This window comes from Lampetra planeri, chromosome 3 (genome assembly GCF_965212315.1).
Source record: "Lampetra planeri chromosome 3, kcLamPlan1.2.h2, whole genome shotgun sequence".
Lineage (NCBI taxonomy): Eukaryota > Metazoa > Chordata > Hyperoartia > Petromyzontiformes > Petromyzontidae > Lampetra > Lampetra planeri.
Genome location: NC_136109.1, coordinates 27,662,293 through 27,688,855, shown reverse-complemented (window position 1 = coordinate 27,688,855; position 26,563 = coordinate 27,662,293). Strand labels below are relative to the sequence as shown.

Genomic DNA, 26,563 nt, shown 5'->3' with positions numbered 1-26,563 from the left:
GCTGTGCTCCATGTTGTAATGACCAGCATCAGAAAAGATCCCTTCAAGTGACCTCTGGTTGACACAGTAAGGGGCAGCACTCTCCCACCTGCTTGGCCACTGAGAGTAATCTATCGACTCACTATGTCTGAGAACCTGCTTTAATCATAGGCGACCATCTGAATTCCAACCCAGGATCTTTAGCGGTGCCAACTCAGCGCTCTGACCTCTGGTCCACAGGGGTTACATCACCTCTAAATCTTGACCACGGCAGTCTGCATCCGTCTTTCTTTGAAACACGATGTGCGGCGCTGTCCAAACGTAACGTTGGGCTAGCCTGGCACTATTAATAAATGTCACGTCTCCATGAGCTGCATAACAATTCCAGACACCCATCCATCAAATTTACCATGGAAGTGGAGAAAGATGGCAAGCTACCATTCTTGGATGTTTTGTTTGAGAGGAGGCCCGATGGCTCTTTGGGTCATTCTGTTTACAGGAAGGCCACCCACACAGATTCTTTCTTGAAGCCTGATTCCCACCACCACCCGGCTCAAAGGAATTTTCTCATCAAAACACTATATCATAGGGCTCATTGCATCTCTGACCAACACCACCTGGCCAGTGAATTTAAACATGTACATCGGGCCCTCAAGATGAACGGATACTCTGACCGCACTATCCGCCAAGCTGTTTCTCCCACCATGCAGAAATGAACCACCTGAAACTCCGATCAAAACCATCACGTTGCCATACATAGCAGGCGTTACCAAAAAGATTTACAAAATTCTTAACAAACACAAGATCCAGGTCCGATTCAATACAGTACACAAAATCCGTGATCTGAGCCCATCCGTAAAAGACGCCATTCCTGAATTACAGTACCCCGGTGTTTACAGATTAAGTTGTACCTGTGGTGACTGCTATATCGGGGAAACGAAACGACACATTGCTGACCGCATTCGCGAGCACAAGTCAGATTTGAAACATGGCAAGACGAATTCGTCGGCCGTGGCTGACCACTGTTATAATACTGCTGGCTCGCATGATGTTGTGTTCTCAGATACCAAGGTACTTTGCAAACCTCCTGGATACTACCAAAGATTTGTCCATGAGGCCATCCAGATATACAAACACAGACAACTTCAACCGAGATGATGGATTCAGATTGAGCAATCATTGGAAAGATGTAATTAACCAAGTTAAACTTTAGCTACCGTGCAGTTTACAGATAGACAGCCAGTTTAGATTTATCTTCTTAAACATATCCATATTACCAGTCTGTTACCCCCAGCTCCACGCACCACCATCAACATCACCACACGTTGCTTATCATGTTTAGCTTCTTTTTTACTTTAGTTACCTGCTTTGAATTTTACCCACCCAGCAGCATAACAAAAGGCGGCTTAACCCTAGCTTGCTTATCTACTTCTGCCATCTACATTACAAAGGCTCAGTTCCAGCAGCAGTACTGACCATCTCACAACTCCTCCTCTCCCGAGACCCATCCTGGCTCCTCCCCCCTTAACCAGTATATAAGGTTGTGCCTCTTGGGACTTCTCTTCACTTGATACAGCAATTTTGCTGTGACGGTTTCATCTGAAGACGGAAGCTTGTGTTGCCTCCGAAACGTCGTGATTTAATTTATTTGTTTTCTTTTTTAACATACTTGACTTTACCGAATAAACCAAAGAGTATGAATCCTTGTAGTCACGAAAGCTTCAAATCTAGAACCTGCCGACAAGTTCGTTATCCTACCCTTGAGGCCTCAGAGATGACCTGGTTAGGGTGCATGGTTCACCTTTTGCAGATAGAAATAGAGGCAATGTAGGGAGATGAATGGAAAGGAAGTTTGTCACGTATGTGTGTTTTTTTAATAACTGTCTTTCACAAAGCCTATTTGCTTTTTTGTTTGAAAAAAGTACTGCAAACAATGCTTTTATTTTCTTATTTCATCCCTGTATTAGTAAGTGACATCTGTGATTGCCGGCTGTTTTGCGTACAACTCAAATGTCGCCGCTCTTCTTGATCTTTGTCAGTCCACCACTGAACGGCGACCTCTCGCACGCTGTGTTGGTCGCGGGACGTTAATTTGATCACGCTTCTCGGTCACGCGTGTCAGTTTGACACTGTGGCCACACTTCGCACCTCCCAGTAGCACGGCTCACTACGTACGGCGCAAAAGAAGTTCAAGATGCATATATGTCCGCACATACGACATGCACGTTACGGCCGCTGGAAGCCATCGACAAAGCGAAAACGATTTGGCGGTGAGCGCGCGCCATTGCTCGGGGGTTTAACCATGGCACGCTCGCGGCCGGTCGTTGCAGGTGCCTGGACGAGATGCAGCAGAACGGGCTGGAGCTGGACCAGCTGTTTGCGCACTGCAACTTTGTGGAGGACGAGCGCGAGGTGGTGCTGGCCGCCGTGCGCCGCGTCCGGCCCGACTACGCGCCGACGGCGATGCTGCCCAGACCACTCGATCAATTCCCACTCTCCGCCCGCTTCTACGATCTGGTACGACTGCGGGCGGTCCCCGACTGACACCCCCACCCCACCACCACCACGTACCCCCCCTCCCTTAGCAATGAGGTGCTATTGGTGGCGAGCGTTTGAATGTTTGAGAAGCCCCACTCGCACTCCTTTGCACTCCGAGGGATCCGTCGTCCTGACGTTTGCGGTTATTTTGGTGCCCGCATTCACCGTGGGATAGTGCGGCTACTTCCGCTTGCAAGCCGCTTGCGTGTGCTGTACCGTATCTTGGCCGCAGCACTTATTGGCAATTTATGGTTTTGGCGGAATTGTTGGAATGTAATTGTTGCTGAAATGTCAACCACGTAACCAGTTTTTGTGATTGCAGAAAGTCTTTGAGCTTAAACCACATGTGCTGTAACAGAAAGCTAAAACTAAACTAGACTGTTTTTTTATTTTACCAGGCTAATGCCCATTGAGCTATATCGCTCTTTTTCAGAAATGACCTGGCCCCAAACGATAGCTCAACAAAGTGCCTTATCATGTGGAAATTTATAGCAGCCAAATACTCTAAACGCACGTTTCTAAATGTGGAGGGAAAACCGGAGGAGCCGGAGAAAAATCCTCAGGGAAAGAGACATGCGAACTCCAAATATACAGGTATCAGGGTCGGGATCGAACCCACGACCTCCTGCATATTGGGCGAGGTATTTAACATCTCGCCACCGCAACTCTGGGGGAACTCATTTGGTTTTGTTGTGTTCTCCCTTGCAGGATAATTCGGGGAATTACCCCAGGCTGAAGCAGACGACCGAAGAACTGAAGCAGGGCTTTCGGAGGCAGATGGATCTGGAGAAAGCTCACATTGTCACCATTCAATCGGTGGAAGCCCTGAAACCGGTAACGCCAGAGATGGAGAAAAAGGTACTTTTGCTGGTGTGTGCTTCTGTGCATGTCACACAGCCTAGAACTGATAGGCGCCATTGATGTGGTGGACTAAATTTCAAGCATTTGGTCAAAATCATGTTCATATTTGGCATCCTTGGTATGCGCGTGTGAAATCATGAAACCACCCGCGAAATGGTTTTGAAAACGAATAAACCCTTTTCTCGAGGTTTTTGATTTCTCTCCCTTTTTTATGAAGGACTTGTTTTATGTTATGCATACAATATGCCTCCCAGCGAGAAGAAAATGACAATTATGTTAATTTGGAGTAACGTGTTTCTTAATGGCTTAATCAGTTCCCTTTTTTGCACAAGCCTATGACAACTTAACAATTTTTTGAGGTTATTTTGATTGAGAAGAGGGAGCCAGTGTTAAGCCTCGACGATTTTATTTCATTGGCATGATGCAAGAAAACAGCGAATTGCTTTCAAAAGTTGCGTAAAAAGTTTTTTTTTTAGGAGCTGTTGTTTTTGATGTATGCACGTTGTGAACTTCTTTCGCACCGTACGTAACCAGCCGTGCTAATCGGAGGTGCTAATGGCCACAAACGGGCCTCGTGACATTCAAAGATGTCCTCATTGTCTTTCGACAACTTATTAGGGCTTCATAGCATTTCTCAGGAGTGTGCGATGTCAGAAACGCCTTCCCTTGGAGCACCTCGCTGTTTCCCGTTGGCATCCCGCACATTACGTTCTCCCCCGGGCCACCTGGAGTCATTTAGGAAATTTTCGCATGCGTGATAAATCTTTCAAATGAAAGTGTAAGATTAATATTACATCGTGTTTGGGAGAACGTCTTCTGAAGATCGACACCAGTGGCTAGTTTGGACATCAGAGGCTTTGGGGATACAGTGCAATGTAAAGAGCTGTCGAGCAGACTCTCTTCAGCGCTCTCTCCCTCAGGATGCCAGTGATGGAGCTTATTTTTTTGTTACCGTCTGTGTTTTCTCGCTGACCTCCAGTGACCTCTGCAATTGCTTTGCACTCAGGCTGTTCGACACCGTTGCTGGTTCCACTGCCCCATGGGTGCCCGGCAGCCATGGGGTAAAAAGCCATAATAGAATTCCCGGAGGTGCAATTATATTTGGAAACTGTTACTTCCTGCCGACGCACTTGAGCATTTTGCCGTTGTTTTCGCTTCTCCGGCAACTTGAGTGATGTGGCCTACATTGAATCAGCCCGAGCGGAAATTTAGTTTGTAGCTCTCATTTTAGGTTTTATTTATTTATTTTTTTCCCGATGCCCTCGGGAACCTGATTCTGACCACGGGATTTATCTGCATTTAAAAAAAAATTAAGTTGTGCTTGTGCGGGCCTGATGGCGAGCCATTTAAAGAGTGATAGGCTTGTGCCTCCCTTGTATTCCAAAAGTCGTGCACCCAGACAAGGGCATCACTCCCTCGGAGGAGTGTATCTTTAGTTACCAGCGCGCACACTCTTATTTCCCTAAAGAGGCTCTACTGAGTGAATGTCACTGCACGCAACAAAAAGTCTATTTCTGGGCCCTGTTCTTGGCAACATCCTATTCACCTTCCCCAAATAGACATGCACCTATTCGTGCTGACAAAGGTGTTGAAGGATACCGAAAGTTCATCGCCAGCTCATGCAAGGGGCCCTTCCTCCTCGTGTGGTGGGTGTGAATTTGAATTTTTGGTGGCGTATCCTACGTGCTTTGTCCCGGTGAGCGTGCGTCACCTCCCATATCAATGTTGCCAATGACACAATAAGATTAATTTAGCTTTCTGCACTTGCGTACATTATTCAACATTTTTTTCACAATAGAATTTAACTTGTAATCCCAAGCACTGCTGCCATTTATTTTCAGCCACAGTTAAAGTATTTGTTGTGATGCGCATGCTTCACTGATGCTTTTTTGCCATCCACCAATGGGCCAGCACCATTCGGTAAATTGAACTCAATGAAAACTTGATTTGGTTCTTTGGGTAAAGTCACGTAGAAAGAGAACATAATAAAGTAAATAATATAATGTATTATATTTCTAAGTTTACTAGGTTTGTTTTCTCTTCCATTTGTACCTGATGATGATTGCTTGTGTTGCGATCGAAACGTCGTGTTGCAATCGGAACGTCAATGAGTTCAAGTGTCTCTGCTGGAGCGGGAAATGGGACAGCACCCATCTCTGTGGCTGGCCCTTAGCCAATTAAGGAAATTCCACATTCCCTTGCCAGGGGTCAGTTTTTCTATAGAATGATCCCTGTTGGTTTTGCTCACAAACGGTGGCACTCAGAAATACGTGAACTAATATCACCCAGGTGTGCTCCAAATTCCATGGCTCCCCCATTCAGCCCTCGTCGAATTCAGGATCCTCCTTGGGGTCGCTCCCACTGACCCTTTATCTCTCAACTCCACTTGTTCCACTCTCTTGCTTTCCGCTCCGGTAACCAAGCTCTCCTCCTCCCTGTCCAAACCTCGGGTCAACCACCTTCTCCACAGCTGTCCGGGCATCCAAAATCTCATCCCGCCGGCTCAAGCTTTTTTCTCCTCTCCTCTAACGAGAACCGACTTTCTCTTCCGTCCGAAGTGTCTCCATTTGCACTTTGCCATTCCATCGTCTCCTTTCCCTCCTTGCTGCTCTGCACCTTCCGAAAGCCTCATTACCTGAACAAATAAGTAAATGATTAAATGCTACAATTTCTCTCTTGAGATACAGTTGCATACCCACAATGTTACGCGCACACTTTGTATTGTAATCATCATCAGCCACGAGCAATCCACTGCTGGATGAAGGCTTCCTCAACCCATTGCAATTGCTCATGGTCCCGCATTGAGACTATTCGCCGAGCACCTCCCAGACGAGTCGAATTCATCGCTCCGCTTCCGGGACGGGTGTCTTCCCGGACGAGTTCCCTCCCTTGGCTGCTACTCGGTTGTTAGTCTCGACCACCCGGCCATCGTTCCCTTCTGGTGACGCAGTCTGCCCCAGAGCCCACTTGCTTTTCTTAACGAACAAGAACACAATGCGCTGTCACTATTCGGTAAAAATGTCAAGCTTGTCACTCGGCGCACTGTTTGCGTTCACTGATCCGATTCTGATTTTTGTGCACGACGTTTACTCTCAAACCGACAACACTCTTAGCACATGCCATAGCCACCTTGCTGCCATCATTCCCCTCTGCGCGCACGTGTGTTGCGTGTAGCGGTCGTGTAGCTGTTACAAGGCTGCGCTACGAACCTGGCGACGCGAGTTCGATTCCCTCTCACGGCCAGCACCGGTGACGATTATCTGAACCAGTCGTGAGGCTCCCCTAGGAGAACTCAGCCTCAAATGAGTACCTGGTGCGGTGTGTAAACATCACCACTGGGAAGACAAAGGCGGCCGGGCGTGGTGTTGGCCAACCACCCCCTCGTGTGCCGTGCCGGCCTTCATAGGTTCTCGCTAACAGCACTTGCCCCAACAGTTTGTCTTTGTTGCATGTAGCGGCAGGCCCTGACAGAGCTGCACAAGGAGTGGCGGGCAACCTTGCTGCAGGCCTTCGCGGAGGGCAAGAAGAAGCTAATGTCCAGAAGGTTCGGCTGCAGCTTCAAGCTGGACTTGTACCCTTACACGTGCCTGCTCACGGACGAGGAGTACGTGAACGCCATGCTGGAGGTGAGACGGCGTCACTGTGAGCAGCAACACTCTCTGCACATACGATGCGCTGCCATGATCTGCCGGCTGCTGGATGAAGATCTCCCCAAGCCCTCGACGTCCCTCACGGTCCCGTGATGCGACCGTCCATCTTGCTGCTGGCCCACCAGAAAGGTTTATGGAACCTGTTCTGCGGTGGACGCACTCTTGGGCGCGTTCTCTCTCCATGTCGTTAGTCTCGACCACCGGCCATCATCGTACTGTGTCGTTCCCCAAGCCCACTTAACTTCTTTCAACAGGCAGTGGGATGTCATGAACTCGCAAATTGTCAAGAAAAAGACACAAATATGCAGACGAGTTTTCCCAATTCGGTATAGTAAATTGAAAAAATAATTTATTCATTTAGCATTTGTTTAACAATTTGTTTAGTTTGCAAGTTATTTATCACGTGCAAAACATGGGATGCAACATTGGTAGCCTTTAGGAACTGCAAGTGAATGATGGGTTCTTAATGTAAATATTTTACTAGATTATGGCACATTTTCATATTTCTTTAATGACATTATCTACAAATTGCCTCATTGGTGGGGACATTGACCAGCAGGCTGTCTGGCCTCTGCGAAAAAAATGTATCGCAATCATTGTTAGAAAATGTATTGGGTGAGGGATATTGTGAAACACATTTAAGTTATTGCATCCATTTTATGTGTTTGAATCGATGCCAAAGCTTGCTCTTCTCCATGAGCCCAGAGCGGTTATCTCACTTGCCGTTACCACCTGAGGTGGCACCACTTTAACGCTTCCCATTTCTCAATGTGGCCAATGATATGATAACCATTTGAAATGAGAAGATCAATAATTTGCTCATTAAATTGGTACAACTAAGATTTTTGCTGCCTTTAGGAGTGTCAATTTGTGCTTAGGCCCATGGACCACTTAGCTGGGGTACTGATGAGGACGATATGTATGTGTTGTTTTAACTCCATGCCGTTTAATTCCCATGATTCAACGCATGTAACGACGGCGATGGCGCCGGCCGACTGGTCACTGATGTGCCCTCGTGTTCGTGTGCAGAGTTTATCCAGCCTGCCGCCCAATGGCGATTCAGTGATGTCGCTCTCCAGAAATCTGGGCAGAAAGGTTTTCAACATGTACTGCATCCGCAAGAAGATGCGAAACCACGTTGCGCAGCGGATCTCCAAGGTGTACGACGCCTACTGTGAACTGCTGGCCAGTGACGGCAAGGTAGCGGGGGGGGGCGATTATTCCTGAATGAGAATAAATGTATTTCTACTTGTAGGAATCCGATCTGCTTACAAGCTCTTTTTCACAGATGTCCAGTTGGCATGAGTCAGAACGTTACAACAACAAGCATTAGGAAAACACGATATGATTGCAAAGTATAGGAAAGATCAACGAATCACTTACAAAATATTCATGTTACTTTTTATCTTGCCAGGTAAAGGCCACTGAACTATTTAGCTTATTTTTCAGAAGTCACCTGGCCACAAATGATAGCTCAACGTCTGGAAATTTATAGCAGCACAATTCTCTAAATAACCTAAACGCATGTTGGTACCTCTCCACGTCTCATTCCGCGGAGCTGCAACGGAGAAGAGCTCACTGGAGATTGTGGCGGAACCATTAACAAAAAAACATCACAATTGTTTACAGTTCTTTTGCCAGCCTACTGCCGCATGAAGGACCCTCCACACGTGTCAAGTCGTGAGGGTTTTCTTGACCTTACTTCACGCTGGTCAGCGTGGTCGGTGACAGCGGGGAGCATAAATGTTTGAGTAGAGCAGAGCACTCCAACCGATTTTGTTGCACTGCCCCCTGCTGATGGGGCAACCCAGCAGCAGCCTCTTCCATGCATGGTGATCGCCCATTCCAGCACTTTTCAGGCCAAACCCCAATTGGCTTCCGAGATCGGACCAGAATCGGGGCACGTTCCGGCTGCTTTGCATCATCGGCGTTGTCGTTTTTTATCCGTGCCCAATATTTGTTTTGTGACGTTTCCCGTCCGTGGCAGGTGAGCGGCTACCTGCCACGCCAGTTCTGGGAGCGCGTCGAGGCGGAGGTGGCCGACGGGTACCGCCTGTCGGGCGAGACCGTGGAGTGGACGGTCCCGGTGACCGTGACGCTGGGCTCGTACCTGCTCGACATCATGGTGCGTGAGCTCAAGGTGTACGCCGGCACCGGCTCCACCGACTTGGCCAGGGGCACCAAACCCATCCCGGCGCTCTACCACGTGTACGCCTTCCGCAGCGTGCGCCAGGTACGGCCACTGCTGATGATGATGATGATTGGCACCGCACGGTGTCGTTAGCAACTGCGGAAATGCACGAGCAGTGCTTGACCGCAGTTTGCGATGCTCACTCGGGTTTTCCAGAGCGGTGATGCCAATTGAGCGATGATATTGGCTCGTGTGGGGGAGCTGGATGGATTGTTACCGATCGCGGGGTTGTTACGGATGGCGGATGGATTCAGGAGGCCTTCATGCAGCAGTGGATTGATTTAGGCTGAGGATGATCATCATGATGATGGCAATGCAGATGGAGCAGTGCAATGATGTGCATGTGCGGTGCGTGTGTATGTTTGCTACGATCGAAAAACATTGCCAGAGTATTATCATTCCGTAGAATGTATTGACTTTGTCTCTTTGGAAGTTAGTGTCACCGGGGAGTGTCATTGACAGATTGTCGCCTGCTATTTGGCTAGAGCGGCGGGTATCAAACTTTCGGAGGATGCATTGTACGATACGCCTATGGAGAATCAGTGACCTAATACTTTGTCGCGATACTAAAATGTATATATTTGTAAAGCCACTGAGGGGGTGGGAGGGGGAGGTCCCTTTGTATTGGCTTCAACCAATAGGCATTCGACGGGAGGCTTTAACGCATTGTGTTTTTTCATCTGCCGATTTACAACGGTTCAGCTGAAAAGAAAGATGATTAGTGGCTGTTAGAAGTGGGTGAGTGCCCCCTCGAAGGGGTTAAATAACTGAGAAATCACCACACACTGGCTCGACAGAATGCGTCCCTAATGCACACCCCAGCTGCCCTCACGCACACACATGCAATCACTGGGCCCCCAGCGCTTCCCATGAAAAATCAAAGCAATTTTTCTATGAAATTGCCTGCTGGAATGATGAGCGTGATTCAGAGCGATAATGATCGCCACTTGCAAAGACCCACCTGCTATTCCTTGGCCCGGTAATAGAAGCCGCCCGCTTTGTACAATTTCCATCGTTCCAGCGTCGCGCAGTCACGGCAGATATCTTCTGAAGGTCTCCTGCCCCTGTTTGTGGGATTTGTTGTGCAAATATCCACGCAGGGGTGTTGGTGTTGACAAGATTTGCAGAGATAAACAAACAAATTGTCCTTGCAGTTAGGAGTGAAATAAATGAATGAGTAAAGTAAATCTTCCAAAAAAATACTTTATTGTATAACTGATGTGCAGTGACATTTACTTCAGCGCCTATTACACCTAGCTCGCTATCAGGCCGAATGTTATTTTTTGTCGTATTTGATTTACACACATCACCCACTTGCTCCTTGCATGGACTGTTCACATCTTGAAAAGTGATATTGTTTTGTCAACTTTATTTAATTTGTTATTTTGTATGGCCTGCCTACATTCAGCCGTACACCATTTTTAGCAAAGGCGTTCCATTGCTCATTCCAATGTTTTCAGTTGAATGTAAAATATTTGGAATTACAAGGCGACACTGGCATTTGTTCCGGGATGTTCACTGTAAAAATAGGTGGACGTGGTTAAATGCAAGGCAGCCCTACAAATGTGCACAGTTTAGCTTGAAAACTTGTTTAATTACAAGTTAGGAGTTAAGCGTTTCTGTTGGGTTTAAAAAAAATGTTAATTCGCAGTAAATGAAATGAAACCTGCACTGGTAGTGCCATGCACTCAATATTCATGGGAGATGCAATTTCCATTCACATTGCTTATTATTTAGCATTCATGTTTTCTGTTGTGGATGTGATTTCAAATCAAGTAATCACATAAAAACCCCATAAACAAAACAGGACTCTCCAGCCGATGGCTTTTGAAAAATCTCTGCATGGCTGTCAAGTGACACGACACAATAAATCAGGGGGCTCCGAGGTATTGCACCGTGGTGGGTGGTGCAAAAAAGGCACGGCTCCCCACTGATGAGGTTGGCCCGGAGGAACTCACCTTTAGCACAATGATGGAAACCTCCTCTCCAGCCTCTTGAAATTGCTCGTTGCCAGCGCTTTGGATGGTGAAGTGTACGCTGATCATCGTGTAATTGCGTCTATTATCGAGTGCTTCTGCTCGCGTGTTTACGCTCGGCCCCTCCTCTCTCTCTTCCTTGCTCTGCGTCTCTCCCTGTCCCGACCAACGACCCCGCTCGCTACGCCGGTCGCCTAAAGATCGGCTTCGTTAAGCCGCACCCCCTGGTGACTCAGCTGCAGTCGAGGGCGGTCGAGACGGAGCTTCATTTCGACGTGCAGGCCTTGCCGACCTCCTGCCCGCCCCTGCCGTGGACCTCGCCCCGATTCGGCGGCTACGTCCTGATACCCACTACCCTCATGCGCAGCGTGGACATGGCCACGCAGCACCAGAACCTGCTGGATCTGTGCCAGGTGAGACCCTGCACCCCTTTTTCCGCCGCATAACCGAGCCGTGCTGGGGCCCGCGGCGAGGGGGCCCGTCACAGCTCAGGAGGCACCAAGTTGTTTTGTTCACCACGAAAGTAGAGTTGTGCCACAGCCCGTCACATGTGACGAACCAGTCGTTGATGCATATGGATGACACGATGACGACGAAGTTGGGTTTCCGTATCAACTTGACGTAATGTGCAATGAACCAGCCGAGAGACGCAAGTCGTTGACACAACTGATGCTGTGTTTGAGTTGTGTTGCCGAATGACATCACATGCAACGAACGTGCCATTAGGCCCCGCCCCTGGACCTGCTGGGCCCTGAGCCAGATTCACCTGCTTTGTGAGGAAAGCGTTCCATGGATTGGTTCTGGCTCGTCTCGGCAAATAGCCGGTGGGAAACCACCCATACTGTGAGGGCCTTGTGCTGGCTCGGCTTGGACGTGCCACTGGAAACACGGTGGCAGAGACCTACAGCACGCACAGGTGTGAGCGCGGGTAGCGTTTCAGCAGTTTTGTCCTCTGCGCGTAATAAGCCCAGAGTGATCATTTGCTCAGAGTGTTTCGAGTTGAGTCAGGAATTTTTTGTCTGTGGTTGTTCACCCAAACAAAGCTTTTTGGAAATTAAATGATGCTGAGCTCGAAAAAAAGAGGAGAGTTCTTAAAGTCTGGCTTCCATTTATGCAGTGCGTGTTACCTAATGACGCTTTTTAACAGTCTCATCAATATTAAAATTTTCGCTTCTGTGTCCGTACACTTGGGCAGTTTTGCATTTCTTTAAAATGGCTTGGCGAAATATGGTAGCTTCACCTTCGACTCAATGCCATGGCTTAAAGCGCCTTAACCGCAACTTTGCCTCTATCTCGCACATATTTTACATCGCTCCGTATTAAACTCAGCGGTGGCCTGCTGGGTATTTTCTTCTGTTCGCTGCCAGATGTCTTCACAGGTGACGTCGAGGGGCATGCTGGGTTTCTGCTTGCTCATTTCAAATGTAGGGTGGAGCGGTGGTGCAGCGATTAACGTACTGCACTATGAACATGGCAGTTTGAGTTTGAATCCCAGCCGGAGCTAACTAATACCAGCGGCGAGTGATGTTCGAACCGGTCCTGGACATCCCACCTTCACCTACCTGCATATACCAGCGTGGTGAAGTATGGTCAAACAACTGCTATGGCCGACACAGCATGAGGAGGCTGTTATCCTGCAGTGGGTTGACTTGTGTTCAGAACAGCGCAGGCTGGGCACGATTAAGCCACAAAAAGCTGATCTGTCAAATTGAGGACCAGGAAAAGGTGGAAAAAAATCAAGGCTATGTCTGCCAAAACGGTACACCAATGACCTCATTGTTACGTATCCCAATTAGCCACATGGCCTGCTGCTGCTGGTGGATTATTTCAGCAGAATTGGTTCAACACAAGCACCCTCTGGACTGGTGTTGACACTCGGTGTACTTCTTTGTTTTTGTGGAGGGACAGACACGTGACGAAAAGGCATTCATCTGATTATTTATTCTATCGCTTTTATTTAACATTCTCCACAACGAGTATTCATTTGCTAGGCAGGCCATGGGAGATATATTTGACGAAGGGCAGTACACAAGCACACACATTTTAGATGTTTCTCTCACGGTGGGGGGGGGGGGCTCTTTTTGTTGCATGGCTGGGCCTTGACCCCCAACCTTTGACCCACCTGAACCTGACCGGCGCAGGTTCAGGAGGCGCGGCGCTTGCATGCCGCCATGGACGTGCTGAACCAACTGGGGGCGTGCTCCTGGATCATAAACGAGCCACTGCTTGACATCGTCATCGCCATCTTCAACGACCGCGGCTGCGACAAGCTCGACATCCCACCGCCTCTCTCCGAGGCTCCCAAAGTGCCCAGGTAGCCGGTGGGGTGGGGGGGGTCGGAGGTGGAAAGATCTTCGTTTTGTATTTGTTTTTGGAATTAAGCGAGCCTCCTTTAATTCGGATTGCCTAATCGCTTTTCAGGAGCGCAGAGCATTTCACTCCGCCTGATTACAAATTTTTTGTTATTTGTTTCTTTCGGTTAAGTCACGTCTAAAGATAAAATAATAAATTAAATTAAATAAAAATTAAGATTGCATTTTTTTGTTGTTGTTTGGCAACAGAGGGTAGTGCAGTAAAATCCTTTGTTTTACTCTACTTATATGTTCCCACATCTATGCTGCCCACCACCAATCCCCGTTCACCAGCGTGCATGGTGAATTATGATCAAATACCCCCACAGCTCGCATGCAATGGGAGAGCCCTCATCCAGCAGCGTATTGACAAAATATGGCTGTAAATGTTCAAATTATAAGTTGCACAGTTTCAAGTTGTCACAAGTTGTCACAGCTTGAAACTATTCCAACGGGCGCAGACTCGCACACAGGGCTTGACGGTTACTGTTGGATATTCCTATCTGCGTGGCAAACCGATAGAGGAATTTTAATAATTTAACCCTTACGATTATCGACAACACAGAAACCCACCCCCTCACCCGAAATGAACAAGCCAACCCAAGCATCAAACCCACGCTCCGTCCCACCATCCGGCGCAGGTACGACCCAACGGGTGAGAACGGCATCGCCGACCGGCTGGCTTTCCGGCGCGCGTTGACGCACGCGCGCAAGACGACAAGCGAGATGCACAGCCTCCGCATGAGCGCGCTCTACAAGCTGTCCATCGCCAACGCGATGCGCGGCCGTGTCTTCTGGTTCCCGCACAACATGGACTTCCGCGGGCGCACCTACCCATGCCCGCCGCACTTCAACCACCTGGGCAGCGACATGTCACGTGCCCTTCTGCTGTTCGCCGAGGGGCGGCCGCTGGGCGAACGCGGCCTCGATTGGATCAAGGTCGGTTGGTCGGTCGGTCGCGCCGTTTCATTTTCTTTTTGTTGAATCTCGCGCGTGCCCGGGTGCAAGGACCGAAGACCCGAAATTCCAAGCGGTCGGCAACAAACAGCTCGATTTGAAGGCGTGCTGGATAAGATTTAATTGGTTTCAATGAGTTGGGGCGAGGTTATTCTACGAGCTTGGAGAAACGCGACGATGGGAGGGAATTCCGTGGCGGAGCAGTGCGAGGCAATAAGCAGAAGGGAAAGATTTTTGTCCGAAAATTGCGGTGGTTGAACACAATAAGGGTGAGGGGAAACAGTCTAGCAGGTCGAATTCTCAACGTGGGTGAGTTCACGGGGCACCGGTGCCGTGATCGTGCTTGAATCTTGCCGGTCGTGTACCGCGTATTGTTCGGCACGATGTCTGTGGTTTTTCCGCTCCACGTGCTGGGAGCTTCCGTTCCTAAACAAGTGCGCGCGAGGCACAATCCGAAATCACATCGGGAGAGCTCATCAGCAAAACCACAATGCATGTACGTCTGTTAAACTTCCTTCGCACCGAATGTAGCCATCTGTGATAATCGGAGATGCGGGGTAAGGACAACAAACTAAACACAAAAAGCAAGAAATCCTGCACAGTCGAGCAAATTCTATGAGCACGGTTGGCTATGTACGATGCGAAAGAAGTTCAACATACGTAACACGTATAACAATCCATTTATCCGTAGATCCACCTGGTGAACTTGACGGGTACCAAAAAGAAGTCCTCCCTGCTGGAACGCCGCATGTTCGCTGACGAGAAGATGGACGACATCCTGGACTCGGCTGACCGACCCCTCACGGTGAGTCTCTCAGACTAGATGCGAGCGGCCACCTCAAGGTCTGGACGAGTTGGAACCGCCGTCGACCCGCGCAGTTTGCGTCTTGAGTGCTCGCAGCTTGAACAGACTTCACCGCCATTGTCACATGCTTTCCCCCCGCCCCCCCACCCCGAAAATTTGCCTTGCAACTGAGAAATATATGTAGAGAGATCATATTTTGGGCCGTTGGCCTTCTTTTGCAGGGAGGTGAAAGGCTGAGGATTGATAATCGTAGTTGAAGAAGCCATTTTTCATGGTCAATCGGATGGAAATACAAAAAAAAGAATGCATTTGACATTTCATATTTTCACAATTCATTATTTATCTTCAAATCAGTTGCCCATTTTTCCAGTTTATTTTATTTTATTACAAGTCTCTGTGTGTGACGTTTTCTTTGCATTTGGGCCGAAGCACCGGCCCACGGTGGCCTCCTCTTGCGAATGACCTCACAGGGTCTTTAATGTGCACTTTACATCTGATGGTGCGCTTTGATAGCCGTCGTTTTGTGACGCGCTTTCCGTGTTTGTTCTCGCGTGTCTTTTTTTATCCCCCTGCTTTAATCGCGAGGTCTTTCAACTATTGATCACCTGTTCAGAGCGGCCAATGGCAAGGCCCCCTTTGCATTGTCACCGGATGACATTGCTGCGCTCGTTCTGTGGCTGGCTGGCTGCTGCCGTCTGATGCGGGTGTCTTCCTTCCATCGGGGCTGTTTAAAATGTATGAGCGTGTGCATGAGCTCTACAGTGCGTGCGAGTGGTGCACAGCTGAAAAAAGCCTGCTGCAGGCGGCGAACACAAAGCACACGGACGCACACATGCACAGACACTCGCACGGACGGCAGTTGTTGAATTTATTTCTGAACGGAGCATTGTTTTGTCCATACCGTGAGCGCATCTCATCGTTGCCATGTTAAACGTTTGACTTTGTTTTAAGCAAACATTTCCATGACATCATTATTAATGTGATGGTTTTTTTTGTCTCTTTCCATGTAACATACCGCTAGCATTACCATATTAACATCAACAGATCGGATGACATACAATGCTAATGACCGTGTGATTGCTTTAGATTTGCCATGACTGCTACAGAGGTGTGAATTGCATGCAACCTCAACGCAGATAATTGCTTTTCGTCGAGGCTTCCGGAATGAAGCAAAGTATGAAAACTCTTAATACACTGCGCCACCCAAAACCAATGAGTCACCCACGTGTCGCTTTCACCCGGAGTGTCCTTGCAAAAAAGACTCGTTTGGAATTTTTTTTTATTTGCGCCGGCTTTTCCGTCCGCAGAGCCACGTTGCCCCGCTTAATCGTCGGGAGCCCTTTGACGTCGCGGCCCTCGTGGTGTGCGGGTTCCTCGGTGCGTCTCCGCGGTGGCGTTTACAGAGGGGGGGGGCATCATTTCGGCTTGCCTCCTTTTTTTTTTAAGAAACCCACTTAAAGGAAAAAATTTTTTTTCCACGTTTTCATTAAGGCAGCTGGGACGTCGCTGCTGCCTTAATTAGAGCGGTTAGTTTCCTCTTAGTGGGCAGTGGCTCGACGTTTATTATAGCCGTCGACTAAATTGCAGCAACAGGTTATCAACTAGAGAAACGTGAGTGATCTCATTATAATTGATTGCCTGACTTGGCTTGCCCCTGACCTTTGTACTGATGTGTTATTTTATATATATTTTTTTTACGATTTAAGAAAAAAAATCAATTGCGCTAACAATATCGTCTCCAAACAATCAAAATAACCTGTCAAATGCAAGAAAGAAAAAAGAAAAGATGTAAGCCAAGGGAAGATGGAAAGGTTTTCGGGTATTCCAGGATGTTTTCCAGCTTTGTGTGGCCCAAATATTTCAATATTTGCCACTTTGCTAAATTGTAATTCTTCAGTCATTGTCGTATGCAGTCACCACCATCGTCTTTTATCCTTTTCACTCTCCGCCGTCCTTGAAGCTTTTACCGAGTTTGCATTACTGTGTAAGCTCGGACTCACGTCACTTGCTAAAATAAAGCCAGGGCGACTTTGGCCGCGAACTGCTGCTGTTTAATAATACAGCAAACATTTTCGTAAATGACTCCTTGCACAACTTTAACCCAAGCAGTCGCTTCAACCAAAAAACACAAACAAACCCACAAGGGTTCGTTGCAAAAGTTGCTTTTTTGCGACCTTTTGCAAGCGCGTAAATGCAAAAACGCAATGCTGATGTACACACATTCGAGAGGCTGATCCAAATTGGAATCTAATAGGACGCTTGCTGAGATGAGCCCTGAATACTCACACGTAGTGATTATTATAAATCGTGTTCCGGCTTAACTGTGGCTTATGCAAATAGCTTTTCCTGTGCCGTTTACGTCAGCTAAAAGGCATTGTTAGTGAGGGGATGCTGTACCTGCCGCTGCCACAGTCGACACACTTGCACATTTAGATCAACAGATGGAGCTTTTGTCGTGTCCGTTGCCGCTAAGCATGGGCTCAACATCACACTAATGCGTCATCTGCGCAATATATATGTAATGGCAGCAGTTGAATTCGTATGTTTTTCGGCGTGAAAATATTTACATCGACCGAAGAGCACCTTTATCCTTTTTTTCTGAAAAAAATTATAATCCCAGCATTTAAATACTTGTTTGTTCCAACGCTAAGCAGTCGTAATCGTATTACAGCTCTTTTCAATGTTAATTGCTCTTTCCACATGCGATAAACTGCGCCGGGAAAATATCCTTTGCCTCACGATTTAATGTAAAAACATCACGCTTCGGAACGGTGGCCAAACAAATTGATTGTGCGACACCTGGAGGGCCGGAAGGCACCCTTGATACATTTTTTAAATGGGAATGCTAACACTACACCATAGACACCAAGCCACGTAACCCCTTCCCCCTCCGAGTTGAACATATCACGGAGGCAATGCAATAAACGAGGGATATCAACCTCTGTGCAAGTGTAAATCATTCATTCGCGATAATGCAGCACCTGTGAAACGGGGACGTAGACTTCTCTCTCCCTTGATGCACAGTAAGTCCCGGCCATGATGAATGTATGCTTGTGATTTCCAGTGGTCTTAGATAATTCAGAATGCCGCACGCTTGCCTGCAGAGCTGCGAATTGGCCTGTCGAAGGAAGTACAGCAAGTAGGTTATGGACCCTGCGTATTTTTGTTTTGTTTTCGCGCTATCACATTGTGCGCGTGGGTTTCTGAAAGGTGCCCATGGAAAAATGTGCACGAGCAAATGCACCATTCGAAGCCAAACCTTTTTGAAAAGGTGTTAGCCTCATTTGCGGCCTTGCTCGGTAAATACAGTGTTAACATTATTGCTATTTTGTTACTGCTAGTGTCAAAATACGCGTGAAAAGGGGAGTCCGACAAGGCAACACGCTTTCTTTAAAATTATTCACAGAGAGATTACAACTGTTTCCGAAAATTGGTTTCGGAGGAGCAATTAGGGTTCTATTCAAAGTAAGCGTGATGTTTGTAGTTGTTGACGAGAAGCTGTTTTGTAAACACTGCCTCGGTCACTGCATCACGCGCTTTCAAATGCCCTTCTGAGGACAACTGGAATGCTCTTCCTTCAAATATTAGGAAGCCAGTGGAGCTTTGCACTTTTAAATCGTCTAGATTGAAAAACTCTTTAGAACTGCTTTTTGTATTTATTTTTTGTCCTTTCCTGCACCCCCTGATTTCCATGGTTGGCTACGTGCAGTGCAAAAGAAGTTCAACATACATAGATACAAACAAGAAACTACCGGAAGCGCATTTTTTTAAATCTCCCAAGGGCGAACACGGCATTGCTCAGATGAATAGTCTGGAAGAGGAGTGGCAATCCTGCTGTGACGTTAACGCTTTCGTGGCGCTACTTAACGGGATATGCTCGGCTGAATTGTCGCCGCTTCAGTGATCATGCGCAGGGTTATGTAAAAAGCAAAAAAAAAGTTGGTTCTTTGCCAAGAGAAAAGTAAAAAAAATATGCCAAGGTATTGTCCCGACTGCTTTATTTTTAGCGGAGGAAAATTGTGCACAGTGCCTGTCGCAGTGTCTGTTGTTTTGGTGCCTTTGTATGAAGTCCAAGCTCGTTCCAATGTGAGTCATTGGTACAGATGTTGAAAAGAATGAAACGACGAAGGTCGTCTGTGCTGGTGTAACATCCTGCCACCACGACCACCAACAATCTCCGCTGTGTGAATTCAAATCAAACGGTTGGACGATGCAAATGCAGTGTCATGCAGAATCGTAGCTGAGGTTTGTTACGCGTCCAAAAGGACATCCACTGAAGAGACGGGGTGGGGGGGAGCGATGAAATGAGCTCGTGCGCAGGCGCTGGGTAGACTGTTACATCGCAGGATTGTGGGGGGCGACGATGGCTTGGGGAGGCCAATCTAGCAGTGGATCGACCGTGGCTGATGATGCCACAACCGTTGCCTGTCTGCCACCAGCTTGGTATGGCTGATTAAAGCGATTCTCTTTTAGCAATTAATCAACTCTGTCATTTACTTGAAAACACTTGATTCAATAATTCTACATTTTGCGCTTTTAAATACATCGAGGTACCAGTCCCTTGGGGCAATTACACAACGCGCCTTCCGATGGAGAGTGCACATTCACCACCGAGCGACATCGTTCCCACGGCTGGGCGTTTATTTGCCGCTGTTATAACCCAAGTCGCAAATTTTTAAAATGACGTGCGACAAAATTGCAACTATCCCACCAGCCACCCACTCAGCCACCCACCAACCCCCGCCCTCATTCTTACGTAACTATACCCATTTGGGCCCTGCCTTTGAAAAAAGGGAGTAATCTCAGGGGCTGTCACCTGGTTAAATAAAGGACGTTCAATTGAATTTCTACTCACTTTCTTTTTGTCACTGGCAGGCGCTTGGGGTGAGAAAGCCTTTTTGTGGTTGCCGCCAAAACAGTTGAAGTTAGAGGGGGTTTCTTTTCACCGGGAAGCTGCCATCGATGGTGAGATGGGCCTGCCGTCAGTTGAACTTTTAGACGTATCGTGACAGGCCGGTTTACAGACTTAAACACGTCCGCCATCGGTCGGTCCGAAAGACGGTGCCTAATTGGGCGACGTGGGCCGCTCACCCCTGCTGCCGGATGTTGTTAAATTGGAGCGTCTTGGGTTAGACCCGAAGGGAGATCTCGACGTTTCTCGTTGCCTCGTTGTGAGCCATGGTGCCCCACGTCCTGTGTTGCATTTACAGCGATCCTCGTACAGTCTCCGCCTTATTTTACGGTTGCGCTCGCACACGAGCATAAACGTGCCTCATGAATTGCGGTTTTGGGAAAATGCTAATTTTATTTGTGTGGTGCCAGGTTTTGTGCTTTCTTTCTCTTTCACGTAAATGTTTAGTCTATTTACTTAACGTTTATTCGATCCGCTACCGTCGGCAAAACCCGCACTTACCAGCGTGGTGAAGTATGGTCAAATAATTTCCACAACCCGCACGGCTTGGGGGGAGGACGTAAAGTAAATTGACAAAAGGGGGGCACTGTAGAAGTGCAATAGTTCTGGTGTTCGTATAAGTAGAAACATTTTTACATGAAAGAAATAGAGACCTTTTGACCTAATCGCTCATGTCTAATGATGGAAAAAATTCACCTCTCAATTGTTGTAAAACTATTATCCACCACAAGAAGGCTCTTTTCATGAAATGTTTTGGTCAAATAGCATTGCACGAAACTAAGGTAAAAATGGGCTTTTGTGTGCTGTATGAAGGCTTCGTACGTGAGTAGGCCTTCATCAACATTGGATTGACAAAGACCGATAATGTTGATGATGGCTTCAGGCTGCATTAATGAGACAGCTTCAGATCTACTGTGACTTCCTCATTAAAGGATGATGCAACCAAAGAGCAAGCAGCTCTCCCCGAGTAGACGGCACTGTGGCTGTCCCGCCCGAGTTTGAAGCTTCCCTAATGAGAAAACGGACTCTGAGTGATGTCACTGCATCAATGTAATAAAATGTACAGCGTGTCATTGGTGGTATTGTAGAGAGTACCATACAGAAGTGTACGACGTGAATTACGAGTTTTTTTTTAAAGCAAAGCTTAAAATTTAGGTTAGACAAAATGGAACACGCAGCCCCGGCTTTTCTCTCCAACAGGGGTGCGCGATGCCTATGGTATGAGATAAAGCCAATGAGTCCATTTTATACGGCCCGTTGCCACATGAGACTGGCACATTATATTTATCCATCGCTGCAAGAATCTTAGCTGCATGTTTACTTCGGAACTGCGACCTAATATAATTATCAACGCGTCGGAGGAAAGCAGATGCAGGCATCGTGTTAGCGTGTTAAGATGAGACCAAGTTCTTTTTCACATTATTATATTTGGGTGATGCTGATCTATGTACTAATGTGTGCTCGCCCACCAAATGGTATTTGAAAGTCATATTTGGCCCTTGGTAAAGGAAAAAAGGCTCCATATCTCTGGCATGAGTTGCATGAAACAACTCGAGTAGAAAATTGCCTGCGGGCCAGCATCATTGAAGGGAGATTATTTCCACCTAAGGTGTTTATGCAGCCTACAAGGTTGAAGCTGATGTTTAGGACTTGTGTCTTTCAGCTCATTCGGTTTTCACCATGTGTTGTTTACCGTGCGTTGTTGTTTGCTGTCGCGGTTTCCGCTGAGCCATGGTCAGACTGACACCTGATAATTCTCCACATGCAGCCTGGCTCTTAGTTTCTAAAAATAGTTCCACTAATAGATATTGATGGTGAATTACAATTCGTTTATGAGTTATTCCATTACGTGACCCGAGCTACAAATAACCAAATGGATGCTTCCTCATTTAACTGCAAAATGCTCTCAAATCCCAACTTTTGGGTGCCTTCCACCGTTGCGCTGGGACAAAGAAAAGATTAATAGAAGGGCACAGCATTCTGCCCTTTTAAAGCTCGACGCTTGCTCCCTTTGGCCATACTTTACTGCCTTTTGTCATCTGCACGTTGTGTTGAAAATAGGAAAAAAATTCCCAGCGTTTTTGCAGCATCCGTGCCATTCCTGTTTCATTCTTGTTCAATTATCTACCAGAAGTGTGGAGTTTCTCCCCTCCTGACCTCGCTGATACCACCATTGTCCCAGTTTATTGCTTTCAATTCTGTCTCCAGAAAGTTCTGTCTTGAATAATGACAGGGAGGTCATCGGTGAGATTTGGGGCGGTGAAATCAACTCCTGTGCAGGTGCCAAGTGGATAATCACGTCGCAGGCTCGTGATAGATGTCGACGGCTCGGGGAGGCCTTCAACCAAAAGTTGATTGGTCGTGGCTGATGATGTCGACGGTGATTGTTTAATCTTGGTAACAGTGCATACATAGGCATCAGTATTTACAAAATAACAAGCAAAAATTTCAGAGGAAGAGCACGCCAGCGTGCAGCACAGAATATAAACAAAGGTTCTTGCAGTCAATGGTGGACGAGGAGCGATGGTCTTGCGGTGCGCTTTGGTGTTGACAGTGCGGTGAAGGGAGTTGGCAGCGGTGGTGGTGGGGGGCGCGAGGGGCAGCGGCAGACTATGCCGTGCCCCTGCCTGCGGATGGGCAGAGAGTGCCGGTAATTGTCAAGCTACTGGCAGAAGAGTGGGGGGACAGGAGCAAACGTGAGATTAACGGCTGGCAGGGTACTGGAAGGAGAGTCGTGTGTAGCAATCGCATCTGACTCTAATTAAAGCACTCGGTGCTAGCACCTACCAGTCAAAGCGCTTTACAATAACTGTTTAGCATTCCTTGTTCGGAATGTCTGAGTCGATGAATCTTGGTGTTTTTTTTTTATTATTGATAAAATAAATAAAAACTAGATTCTCTGTTTTGGAGGTTGGATCCATGTGGTTTTTTTTTTGTCCCACTGATTTGTGGGAACTTTTCTTGCAGTGGGTTGAGGTCAGGGTTTTTTTTTTACCAACTGGTTTTCACTGCAGTGCAGGGTCGTGATTTGTTCGTGTTGAGAAAAGTGGCAAATGAGGATATGAAGCGCAGAGCCCCAAAAGTTGGAACCGCTTCGTTTTCACTTTTGTTTTATAATTGTGAGGTTGTGATATTCTGCAGTAAAAAAAAAAGTGCCATATAATTAATGTTTTACTTTCCTGGCATAACCCAATTTTTTTTTTTTTAACACTCACAGGTCACAGTTTGGCTTCAGAACCTGGATGTAAACCGACTCCCACTTCGTAGGCCATATTGAGCTCAAATTTAAAGGGCTCTTAACACTTGTACAAGGTGCTCTTCGTGAGTTTTTTTCTTGTGTGACAGTAATGTTGATGAAAATAAACCCAGTCTCTTAGGTATTCTCTGTGATAGCAACAGTTCAAATAAAGGCAAATCAAGCCAATCTAAACATATTTTGAATAGGTAACAATTATATTTGATACATTTTTTAAACACAAGCAGCAGAGATAAAAAAAAAACGGAGATTGGTTTGCATGCACGGAACGCCCTGCAGCGTGGGTGAGCTGTCGAAGCAAAGTTGAAGGATATATATTCAGCGTATAAAACAAAAATCTGCTTGAAAATTGAATTTAAACTAAAGTCAACTGGCATAATCCAAGGACCTGCCTCTGGGAAAGCACAAATAGTCTCTTGTCAAAAATTGGATTCTCTAACAGGAATGAAATATATTTTGCGCAGTCTTCAAAACGTTAAGTTGACAAAAAAAAAAATCCATCTAATTCAGCAGAACGTGAAGCGTTTGACATTTTATTTCCTAACAACAACATTTCACATCTCTGTGTTCCAGACATTTAGCTTATCCGTGTATGGTATGCTGTGTCATAGCGATGTACTTGACAAGCCTTGTCTGTGTTCTCACATCGGGCCAACCTTTTTTTGGCCTTTTGAACCACACATGTGGCATATGCATTGAATGTTTACTATCCCAAGCATTGACGTATAGTCTCTAATGGCAAGTGTGACCATTGCGTGGTTTGTGTTTATCTGTGTGATTCAACCTCAGCTGAGTACCTGGTGTGGTGCGCAAACGTCAGCATTGGCAGACAAAGGCGGCCTGGCGTGGTGTTGGTTTTACCACCCCCTCGTGCGCCTTGCTGGCCTTCATAGGTTTTCGCAAAAAGCACTTGCCCCAAGAATCTGTTAAAGGCTACACGGGGGGATCTTTGTGTATCACAGTTAACAAACATTTTTTGTTGGCTTCACCTGTGAACCACATGCTAAATAAATCAGCAGTGAACAAATAAATAACAAGCTGTATTTACAGAGGGGGCCAGCATTGTTTGTGGACTATGGCCTTAACACTTACGAACATGTTTAACCATTGTTGTGCACGGAGGAGGTTGGTGGGGGGGGTAGATCAATTAAAACAATTAAAAAGGCCACGGTTAATATGTACATTTGTTCAATTAATTAGCGATCACTTAACAATTAGATAGAGCCATTATGAAAAATGGTAACGTACACCTACGCCAGTTAAATATTAAATTGCGACGCAATCATATGTTGCTTTCACAAATAATGACGTAATTAGATATTTTTTGGGGGGACTGGGGCAGAGCGGGATGGGGTAGCAGCAAGATTAATGCGCACGAAAAACAAATGATATCCAACAACTCCTCTGGCCCGTAGAGAGTGAATCTCATTCATGGTTGAGCGCTCGGTCCCTTCACGACGATGGTGCAGGGCTCCCTCCGGACGTGCCGCGGGTGACTCGGCGTTGCTCCACGTCCCGTCGCGTGCTTCCGACAGTGATGGCACAAAATTGAGAGTCTTACCGGCACTGTGCTTTGTCAGTTTTGTTATTGTCCGGTGCGGATGCCTGGACATTGCCTGAAGCTGATTTGGATTGGCTGCAGTCCTTCCACATACGACGCCAAAGACGCCGTCTTGACATCCGATGGCTCGACTTCGTCAGAAATGTCACCGTTGCATCTGTGGTCGAGAGCTTAGTTCGAGGGAAGCAGGCCATGTCACTTTTTTGGACACGTCGCCCATCTTAAGTAAAAAATTGCACTCTTGGGTTGGTGGTCGACGTTGGAAGTGAGAATTACGACCCTCAAAGGAATGGCGCCGTACCCCGTGGTCGCACCCCCTGTGGATCAAACAAAGCACTCGAGACGCTGGTGTACGGCAGCAAGAGCAGTTTATGCGAATGCTGTCACAGGGGATTACACGTTTGGCGCAACGGCTCCTTCGCTGACTACGCGTGATGAATGAATGAATGCCTTCCCAGGGCCGCCAGTGGTGGATGGAGGCAGACGAGCCGTGGCAGGTGCTGGCCTGCTGCATGGAGATTGCCAAAGCTGTCCGCTCCCCCGATCCCAAGGAGTACATTTCACACTTTCCTACCCACCAGGTAAGGTGATGATGTCGCCATCGTCGTTATCGTCGTCGTTTTCATCGTCATCATCTCCTTCGTCATTGTCACAGTGGTCATCATGATCGCTGTTTACGTCATGTGCATCGTTCTAATCGTCGTTGTCGTCTTCGTCGTCATTGTCACCATTATCATCGTTGTGACCGTCTTTATTATGAGCACTGTCATCATCATCGTCAGCATCCTTGTCATTATCGACAATATCCCAACCGTCATTGTGCTTATTATCGTTCTCTTCATCGTCACCGTGGTCTTCAGCATTATCGTAATCGGCAGCGGTAGCGGCAAGAATCGTCAAATCAGCAGCAGCAGCAATGATTAGTTTTGTCAAACGTCTCATCACAGGCAGCTCCATTTGCAGCGAGGCGTGCAGTACAATTTGCACTTCATAGCAAGAAGGCATTTAAAGACTCACCCCCCCCCCCGGCCACCTCATGATGTGGGGAATTGTCGCAATTTCGAGTTTTAAGACAATTAATTAATCTATTCTTCCTCTTAGCACTTTGGTGAATGTAGCACCACTAGTAGCTACAGTGATCACGTGAGCATTAGAAGAGATTTAAATCAATAAACCAATGCGTCGTTACAAGCCTATGGGTGATAACCGTTCAAAGCAGGGAACCGGTCCCAGTGGACGTCAACAGGGGAGATGAAGCGATGAGATCTCGGCTTGTGCATGAGCTAGATATATCGTTGCAGCACTTGACCGTGAGAGATGACGACTACTTGGGTAGGTGCTTGGGTGTGGGGGGAGCATGGCTGATGATGATGATGATGATTGCTCGCATATCAACCTATGTTGGAAGATGAGCAGAGGCGCGACTGGACTTTTTCTTTTAACGGTTGTGCGTTGCAGAGTGTTGGGATAAGGGCAGCAAGTAGCGCTTCTCGGCGCTACGTATAAGCAGCCAAGGCCCAGTTCTT

General features: G+C 47.2%; 1 protein-coding gene across 2 annotated transcripts in view; it reads left to right on the top strand.

The window, feature by feature from the left end:
• POLRMT (RNA polymerase mitochondrial) overlaps nt 1-26,563 on the top strand; it is a 68,224-nt gene that overhangs the window by 11,455 nt on the left and 30,206 nt on the right. For both annotated transcript variants that reach the window (XR_013585057.1, XM_078592533.1), the window contains exons 6-15: nt 2,310-2,496; nt 3,226-3,375; nt 6,834-7,004; nt 8,058-8,228; nt 9,016-9,261; nt 11,396-11,608; nt 13,337-13,509; nt 14,188-14,485; nt 15,195-15,308; nt 25,496-25,618. Coding sequence is in view for 1 of the 2 variants with exons in the window: in XM_078592533.1 (XP_078448659.1) it covers nt 2,310-2,496; nt 3,226-3,375; nt 6,834-7,004; nt 8,058-8,228; nt 9,016-9,261; nt 11,396-11,608; nt 13,337-13,509; nt 14,188-14,485; nt 15,195-15,308; nt 25,496-25,618 (1,846 nt within the window). In the remaining variant the exon portion in view is untranslated. The remainder of the gene's footprint in view (nt 1-2,309; nt 2,497-3,225; nt 3,376-6,833; nt 7,005-8,057; nt 8,229-9,015; nt 9,262-11,395; nt 11,609-13,336; nt 13,510-14,187; nt 14,486-15,194; nt 15,309-25,495; nt 25,619-26,563) is intronic.